We start from the raw sequence: 9795 nt of genomic DNA on the forward strand, positions 1-9795 counted from the left end.
ATGTTTATTTGATTATCTTATAATTAGATTGATGGGTACTTATTGGATGGTTAAAAATGAAAAATATCTTATATTTATTTCAAGAAACGAGTATCTAAGAATCAAAGGCTAGGATTGTTTAACCAATCTATTTTTTGGACTGTAACTTAGCTACCGTAGGTTCCACAATTTAACCGGATTAACTTGAGTTAATATATTCCACGCGTACCATTCCCAAGTGCCTGAGTATCAAGCGTCATAAATAGCCAGAGTAACAAATAACTCCACAGGTTTGGCAGGGCGGGTCGTGCGTTTGTCTCGCGTGGCTTCGTCGTCACGCAACGGTACAATCTTCAGTTCTCCACATATGCTCGACACGTGCCACGAATCGCCCTCCGTCTCACTCGCTCTCCGTAGACTTGGAGAGAGAGAGAGAGGGAAGACGAAAAGTAAACTGCAAGATCCGAAATTTCACTTTCATTTCCGACGAATTTCACTTGCATTTCATCTACTTCCGCGTCGCGACTTTCGGATATCTCATTCCTTTTCTATAAATACCTCTCTTTCGTCGCCTTCAAAGGCGTTTTCCCCCCCGCAGGAGAGAGAGAGAAAGAGCTGGTCAGGGGTTTTTCTGCAGAAGCATGTGAGTTTCTTTTCTCTTCTTCTTCTTCTCCATTTTCTCTGTATCTAGGTTTTTTTTTTTTTTTGGATATTCTGCTATTGAAGGAATTTCCATGTAATTTAGGGTTTCTTTGAGTTAAAGACAAGATTCTCTAAGAGAAATTTATCTTCATAAATCATGGAATTGAGAATTTTAGGGTTTCAATTTGTTTTGTTTTGTTTTGTTTTGTTTTTTTTTTTTTTCACCTTTTGCTAAGTTTCTGTTAGGGTTTTCGTGCACTAGTCTTTTCATAGCTGTTCTGTTGCTATGAATCGTGTTTTTTTTAATTTCCGTTTTCTTATTTTCATTCAAATTTCTGTGAATTGTCTTTTGTTATGTTCTTAGTTTGTGTAATTTCAGAGTCCGAACAAGAACGTTTGATAGTCCGTAGAAAATTGAGGGATTGGAAAGAGGAAGAAATATTCCTGTTTTGCTTTATCAGGTTATTCTGTTTCTTGAGACTGTGTTTGGGTGTTTCTGGCTTTTGGGGGCCGTTGGGATGTGCTCCGCTCAAATCTCTCAACCAAATGGTGATTTAGACAATGGTTTCTGGATTTGTTGTAGATCTGGGTAAAACAACCACATCCATTTTTTTTAAATCACCATGGATATCCGACAAAACCAGACTAGGAAAATGATATGTCGTGATATCTTGCCTAGATTTTAGGGTCATACGAAGGTTTCGTTTTACCTAATTTCCTCTCTATTGTTTAGTTGCTTTTATATCAGCAACCATATCTCTCAGTTATTAGCTAGCCTTAGTAACACCCAACTCCATGGTCAAGCTTACTCGTGTGCTTGCTCTCTGGGGTATGACCTGGGACCTGGTGAAGCAGTGGCCCTGACCCTTCATAAAAGGAAAAAAAAAAAAGAAAAAAAGAAAAGGCTAGCCTTTTTTTTTTTTTTTTTTTTTTTGTCTGTAGCAGCCCATTTTGACAAATTCTTTTAAATGGTTTTACATAACAAAGGTTGTCAAGAGATGATCCGGGTGCAAATATCGGATGTTGAGGTCTTCATCTTACTCACATGTTAGGCTTTCTTTTTCCAGGCTTCTCTTTTCATTTGTCAGCTTTGATTGTATGATCTAATTGTATGCTATGTGTTATTCTTGTTTCAATTCGGGGCCTGATCCATGAAGAAGTGGGCTTTGTTTTTCGTTTTTAATGCAATCACAATATATTTCTTGCTGAATGTCTCTTGGATTATCTAGTTATCTATAGGAGAACTGGCTGTTTGTTCCATTTCATTTGTAGAAAATATCTGATTAATGGGTCATTTGGTTGATTTTCTGCTTGGGCACCTGTTGTTCGTCATGAAATATGATTCCTATGTTGGCCCCGAGATCATTTTGCTGTCATTTGACTTCTCATCGCCTTTTTTGGACTGCAGAACAGAGTCTTGGTGTGTAATACTCGTTACAAACGTCAAAGTTGCTGAGTTATAGAAGCAATGGAGGTATATGGCAAGTCTATGATTGCCGAGCCAACGAATGTTATTTTTTTGTCGAGTATTCTCAACCGGGATGGAGCGATCCCAAGTCACAAATGTGACAAGAGATGCCAAAATGAACACGTGTGCGCAAACATTTACCGCTGCAAACTAACAGGAATCACCCATATCTGTGATAAAAACTGTAACCAGAGAATTTTGTACGATAACCACAGCTCTCTTTGCAGAGTGAGCGGGCAGGTTTTCCCTCTTACACCGGCAGAAGAGCAGGCGGTGAGAGGAATTCGGAGGAAGCTCGAAGGAGACACCCCTGACAGCTGCGCCTTTAAGCGCAGGCGTGATGCTCAGATGCATCCTTCTCCTTTCGAGAGGTCTTTCAGTGCTGTTGCTCCAATCTGCAGCCAAATTGGAGATGGCATGGATATGAGTTAGTGTTAGCTGGGTTCCTTTCGGTCTTTTCATTTTTCTTTCCTTTTTTTTTTTTAATTTCTTTTTCTTTTTTTCTTTATTGTCCGGGGGACAGAACTTACGTACTATGGAAGACTTGAAAGGGAACTGAATGTGGTCAGGGTTGTAGGAAAACCTATTAAAGCTTATATTTCAGTCTCGTTTAATATGGAATCGGTCTCCTGTAACTTGACTCTTTTTCTTAGAGACGCAACATGTTCTAATTACCAATTCCAGAGCATCTTTCCCACTTGAATTTCTCACTTGAATTCTTCTATTGTCATTAAGTGTTATCTGGATAATGTTTTTTTTTCTTTTTTTTCTTTTCTTTTATTTTTTTGTGAAAAGGGCCTTCTCTTCTCTGGCCTTTGTTGTTGGACTTTGATTCTAACCTTTATATTGGTGTCATTTCGTGTACATAATTGCGTTAATGAATGATTATTATCACCTTCGGCTTCTTTTATAATTTGTCTTGTGTTATAATTTATAATAATTGTATGTGGATAAGTTGTAGGAATTTGTTGCATTTGTTTATGAAGGCCTTCCTCACCACTGAATTCAATTTTTATACGTCTGTCCATCTTTTCTACTCACCTCATCTTGATTTCCTATTGTAGTATGGTGTGGTTTGCTTTGTGTGTTTGTGTGTGCTGAGTTGTTGTGGCTAGGTTATTTAGGTATGCATGTTATTGATGACATGAATGGCAGGTTTTTGCTGGTTCAAGTGAAGGCTTATGATCATGGGTAGATGTTTCTTTTTCTTAAAAAGAAATTTTCCTTTTACTGCTAGTTAGTCCAAGGCTGACCATGATGGGAGATTTTCCTGGTGTATGTTTCTCATTTCATTTCTGTTGACATGGGTTCCTGAAATCATGTTATTTTGCAGGAGTTTTGAGGCGTATGCATTCCAGGAGAGCCAAAAAATACTTCTACTGCAGTAGATGATTGTGTTCCTAGTATTGTGTGTGCATTCTATTGGCAGGAAGTTCTTATCTCTTGATTTGCATTCTTTTTGCAGGGGTGTGGTGATGTATCTTACATTGGAGATGGGGAAATCACATCAATGCAGTGACATGGAAATTGCAACAGCAGCAGCAGACTCACCTCAAGTTTGAAACTAGAGCTGGTTAGCAACAGGCTCACCTAAGGCATTTCTGGGAACAAGTCTACGGCAATGGATTGCAAAAGAAAAGAAAAAGGAAAAGAAAAACAAGCCCAGATGCTATATAAGCGCTTGGGAGAAGAAAATGGTTCTCACTGAGGTTACCTGATTGGCAGAAATCCATTTTGATTGAGAGCTGATAATCCCTGTCCATATTCAAGTAGGCAATGATAGACGTGCATTAATGGAGGTTGGTGACTGCCACATGACTCTGTAAGGTATATCTTTAATAGGATACCGTTACTTGTTTTTCTAATGCGATTGCATTGAGATTTGGTTGAAATTCTAGAGGAATGTCACAAGAACATGTACATAACATACACTTTTTTCATTCCGCAAATATTACATTGTATTCTTTTGTCCAGATCTTCATGGTGAATCTGTGCACTGCGGTTGTGTTTTAACACGTGTGGATGCATCTTTCTCTATTGGTGTTAGATAATTCGGATAATAATTGAATGTTTAATTCGTGAAAGACATCTAGATGCCAATTTGGAGGGCAGATGCAGCAATGCTTTTAGCGGGCTATTTTGGGCTGATACAGGTTTCGGTATATGACCCTATGATCCCTATATTGCCGTGTAGCAAGTTATTTTGGGCTAGTACAAGTTTCGGACTATAATAACCTTGCTTTTTTAATCCCTTCTCTATCATAATGATGTATCAATGACTGGTAAGTATCTAAACTAAATTGCTATGTTGAAGTTAAAAACTCTGTATGATTGGGGCAAGATGTATGTTTTTCAACCGCACAACTGATGCTCCACCTTATGGATGGGACAATCTTGTGGTGGTTTTTTTATTTTTATTTTTATTTTTTAATATTATCTTTCCTATTGGAAAAAAGGAAATTGTTCTAGCAACCAGATTAGCTGACGGGTCCATATGGTACAAACATGGATAACCAAAAAAAAAAAAAAAAAAAAAAGAACAACCAGGTACGCATAACTCCACTTTTCATAGTCAGACGCTGTGGACTTTTGGTGAGATGTTGGCTTCCCTCCATGATTGAACTGCTACGGCTACTGAGGCTCTCAAAGCAAACTCGCTGGGAAGCTTACATAGCATTGTCTTAGGCTGATTCAACACATTGGTTATTAGAGCAGATTCTCCTTCAAAAGTTTTCAATTAGCAACGTTCAACTCACAGGTCCCATTGAATTAGGGATGGCGAGTTATCTATTTCAGCTCCAACTGTGTGTGTGGAAAAATGTACTATGAGATTTTAACCTCACGAGAGCTTCCCATGAGGGAGGTTGGGCTTTGTTGCCCTACCATTGTGTTGGGCATCCACTCAATTGATTGGATGCCCCTTTCCATGACTGTCTATGAGCGTAAAAGGTAGGCCGTAGGCCAATCCATGACTTTAGGTGGGCTACATCACAATAACAATCGAGAGTGGATGCCCACCCATTTGAACCTTCCTGATTGTTTGTAGGGTCCACTGAGATGAGGTTCGTCCCCACTTGGGATAAGTTCATTACAGAACTCAGTCCTATCTGCTTCATGTGCTTTTAGATGTTTTATGCATGGTTTCAGATGGTGTGGCTCACCTTAGTTCATGATAGGACTGAATTTTGGGACATCCCCATGGAGGGGACCAAACAAATGCACACATCATGGTGGAGCCCACAGAGGTGGACCATGAGGTCACCCTCCTAGAACCTTTTCCCTAGTTTATGGTCATTACAAAACTCGTGTGGGCTCCACCAAGTGCTTTTAGATATTTTAGGTATGATTTCAGATAGTTTCAGACGGTGTGGCTCACCTCAGCACCGGATACGACGGAATTTTGGAACGTCTCATAACATTGAGGGGGGACCCAACTAGTGCATGGTTGTCTGCATCACGGTGTGTCCCATGACAAGGATGGACCCAAAAATGCATGGTGTGGCTGTCCACACATCACGGTGGGGCCAACAGGAGGTTGACCTCCCATGAGGTCGAACTTATATAGAATATATAAAATCTGGTCCACTTAAAGTGGATTTTTACTTTGCTGTGGCCTATTAGATTAGATTTTGTGGCCACATTGCATATCAAAAGTTTTCTCGAAGTTTCCAGGAGAATCAGTTATTAGCAGAGCATATATATATAGTGTGTGTGTGTGTGTGTGTGTGTGTGCGCACGCGTGCGCCCATGCGCACGTGTGAAGTTGGAATAGTTCTCGGAATTTGTGGGCAGGATAAATTTCATGTCAGATTGGAAAGGGGGCCTGGCTTAGGCGGGCGTCACAGTGGTGTTAACTTGCAAATCTACTTTGACCATCAAGTGTGTCACTCCACGTAACACCCAAGGTGTAAAAATGTTCTCCATTTGTGGTTAAGATTGTAAGTGCTATGGGTTCTTGCTACTTTGATTGTCAAATTTTGTTGTGCCAAAACCATAGTATGTGTCTTGTGTAGCACATTGATATATCTGTTCAAGGCAATGCATCACATGTATAAGGACAATGGTTCAAGTCAAAAACAAAGATATACTTCAAGAAATGCAAGATCAAGTACATTGATTCACTTTTAAGCTTCAAAGTTCAATGATTTTAAAGTGACATCAAGACTTAAAGTGAAGCACAATTCAAGTATAACAAAGTCCAGCTTCAAAAGTCTCAAGTATAAGTGTCATGAACTTCAACAATCGTCCATCATCTGAAGAAAAGAAAGTTCAATGTTCATACTTCATGGCTAAAGTATAAAAGACCTTAGATTGACCTTATAGTAGTCAATTGCTTATGGTATAAGTGTTTGGTCTGTTTTTCGACTAGTCCTAGACTCTATTCGAGCAATCCTAGCAGTGGCTTGAATAGTCCAAGAAATTCCACCACCAGTCTTAAGTTGTTGCAAATTTTCAGAATTTTTTTGTTGAGCTATGACTAGTCCTGAAGTATGCTCGAACAGTGCACGACTCGTTCACAACCAGTCCTATAGTTACAACTCAAACTCCAGAAACTATTTTTGGCTCCTCACGACCAATCGTGGGTAGGTCACGACCAGTCGTGGAGGCCTTACGACCGGTCGTGAAGTGCCTACGACTAGTCGTGGAATCGTTTTATCCAATCGCGCTTAAAATTTTAAAAATCAGTTTGTTCTACGACCAGTCGTAGTTTCCACAGGACCAGTCGTAGACGTGATTTTTTCATCTATAAATAGAGCACGAATTTTAGAGTTTGATATTCAATTCAAGTAAAATCAAGGTATCACTTTGAGAGATAAGTTAGTATTCATTTTAAACTAAATTGTGCTCATTTGATATTCTCTTTTTATTAGTTTTTTATATTTGATTTTGTTTCTGCATTCCAATCTAATTTGAAAGAGGAATTGTAATATTCCACTTCTTGGAATCAAAATAAAATAGAGCTAGCTCAACTTGATTTAATTTAGAATCAATTAGAACTTAGAACCATTTTAAAGTGAGTATTGGACATTGAACTTGTATATTCGAACTTCTACTTCGACTTGGTTCTTACAGGCTGCAACAAAAGCAGAAATTCAGGTATTTTACATTTGTGTAAATCTTTTGTTTTTAGTTTCTTTTGAGATTGAGCTAAAAAAATCTCATTGTCTGGTTTATCTGAGGTGATCCAGAAAACTCAGAATGAAGGTTTTTTTTATTTTTTATTTTTTTATTTATTGTGTAAGCTCATTAGAAAGACACAATTGTGAGGGTTTTAGGTGAACCTGAAAAAAACCTATTTCATAGTGAACGCTAATATCCACTGTGTGAGGATATTAGGAGTGGAGTAGCAATCTGTGTGGCTATTGTTTAACAGTTGGTGTACACACAGGCGAACCACTATAGTTCTTTGTGTTTGGATTTGTGATTTATTTTCTATATCTTTTATCATTTAATATTGTGGGATGTATGTGTGGATGTGAATGTTGTAATCTTTTATATCTCAAGCATTGTGGGGAATGTTGTAATAGATTAAATTTCATTTCCTTGCTATTTATTCCTCAGTATCTAGTTTGAGTTTTTGATACAAAGACCTTTTTAGGATCAGGTTGTCCTACCATAAACCTTGATTTTTGGTGTAAGGTTGTCCTTAGAATAGCATTTGTATCAATCTCTCAATACTTATACATTTGAGGTTGCTTTACATTTCAGTATTGTAGTTTATTTAGAGTGCTATCTTTTTATTCATTTGTTTATAAGGCTATCTTATTATTTAAATTCCGCTGTTATTAATTTAAATTTAGCATAATCCTATTTACCCCTTCTAGGACATATAGCTTGGCCTTTTCAAAGATGGACCGTACAATTAGAAGCAGTGTAAAGGTTGTTCACCCTCCAAAATGTTCCCCAGTGTGGCCCACTGGAGTCATGCATGGGCTTTATGTTTTAGACTCAATCCTAACTTTGTTATGGCATCTGATGGTTGGAGTGGATTTCACACATTCATTATCGTGAGCCTTGTAAACATTAATGGGATGTTTCTCTCAATTGTTTACATTAGTATGCCCTTGAATCACAGGTCAGTCTGATTTTATTTTTATTTTTGGTTCTGAGACCGTCAGCCTGACCTTTTTGACTCTGAGACCAACTTGGGATTACATGTTTATGGTTGGAGACGATCTCGCATATGCACCACAGTGTGGGACTGCTAAAAAATATCAAGTATGGGCCTCCATCTCCCACATGTTAGCTTGCTCACTAGAGTAACCGTTGCTAATAAATGCTGGCGGAGACGACTTGCACAAGGGATGTGGCTCGGGTGGCACGACTGACCATCAGGTGCATCATCCCATGTTAAACACAGGGCCTGGAAATAAGCTCCATCCGTGATTTAGGTGGACCACATGATTGGAAATAGTGTATAGGGAAATCTGACTCTGAAAACTGTTTCCCATGGTGTGGCCCATTGCAATCACGAATGGACCTAAATTTTGGGTGCTATGCCTATATTTAAGTGTGCATCTACTGGTTGGAATGGATTTCTTATAATCATCATGAGGGGTAAAAATCAAGGGTAGACGTCTCTCTTCAAACTACTTCTTTTGGTGTGGCCCACCTGAATCACAAGCCAGCTTAAGGTTTTGACTCTGCTCCTGATATGGAATTACACATCTAATGGCCAGATTGGATCCCATAATAAATTAAGGGTGAGTCGTCCGGTAAAATTTCTTTTTGTTTTTTTCGTCTTAGGTGGGGCTGGACTACAGATTAATATCCAACCAACAGATAACGTCCCACCTTTTGTGTGTATATGAAATCCAATCGTCTGATAGGTTGGCCCACCATGAACAAACTCATATATGTCGGTGGGACCTACACTATAGATGATTTTAATGGTGGGAGTATCTAATTGTATGGGCAGGCTCATCGTACTGAGGGCCCCACACGACCATCACAAGCTAGACATGTGGTACCACTATCAACTAAGGAAGGGTAAGCCCCACATATGCTACACATGTGGTCTGACTGATCTGATCAAATCTCGATAACTGAGTATTCCTTTGGACAATCTGATGCTATGTAGCATTTTAAGCATAATCTGATTTATCTCGATCTGATCAATAGATCATGATATATGGCCCACTCGATGGATTTCATATCTCAATTAATGGAGAGTCAATCTTGTCCATTAAATAACTTCACAATTTGAACGGCTAGAATTGTGTAGGAACCTGTGGGCCTAATTTGTTTTAGAAAATTTTAGATTCTTATATTTTTTAAAACTGAATATTAGCACTATTATTATGATTGGATTCTAATTTTACTCTTAAGGGAAGAAATGTTCTCAGTGGACGTAGGGTATGAGATTCCAGAATTTGTATGCACGATGAGCCTAACAAGACTGCCAATCAACCACTGGGTTTGAGAATAAGGTTGGTAGAATTTATGAAATGCACACCATTTAAATCTTTATAAGGGGAGGAGAGAATGGAAGAGGGGTGTGGTGACATCACCCCTCCTCTACACGCCTCCACTTATAGATAAGCATCCCAATGGGTTTTTTTTCCTACATGGTGTGGGCCCCACATGGGCCAAGTTTCAGATGATTATATGCTTAGGTCATTATAAAATTCAAGTAATAAGTCGCGATCTTGATTGCAAAATTGGGGCAGATGAATTTGAAGGACATCTGGACTCCCATCATCAAC

The 9795-nt window shown here is 38.7% G+C and overlaps 1 protein-coding gene across 1 annotated transcript; it reads left to right on the forward strand.

The window, feature by feature from the left end:
• Positions 1 to 492: 492 nt before the first annotated feature.
• Positions 493 to 4062, forward strand: LOC131248743 (uncharacterized). The gene is made up of 2 exons (XM_058249181.1): positions 493 to 622; positions 2030 to 4062. The coding sequence occupies exon 2, from the start codon at positions 2090 to 2092 to the stop codon at positions 2519 to 2521; it is 432 nt and encodes a 143-aa protein (XP_058105164.1). The 5' UTR covers positions 493 to 622; positions 2030 to 2089; the 3' UTR covers positions 2522 to 4062.
• Positions 4063 to 9795: the final 5733 nt, after the last annotated feature.

The sequence above is a fragment of the Magnolia sinica genome, chromosome 6 (genome assembly GCF_029962835.1).
Source record: "Magnolia sinica isolate HGM2019 chromosome 6, MsV1, whole genome shotgun sequence".
Classification (NCBI taxonomy): Eukaryota; Viridiplantae; Streptophyta; class Magnoliopsida; order Magnoliales; family Magnoliaceae; genus Magnolia; species Magnolia sinica.

Bases quoted from the DNA above. Each gene is read 5' to 3' on its own strand.
- LOC131248743 (XM_058249181.1), top strand. From the start codon at position 2,090: ATGGAGGTATATGGCAAGTCTATGATTGCCGAGCCAACGAATGTTATT.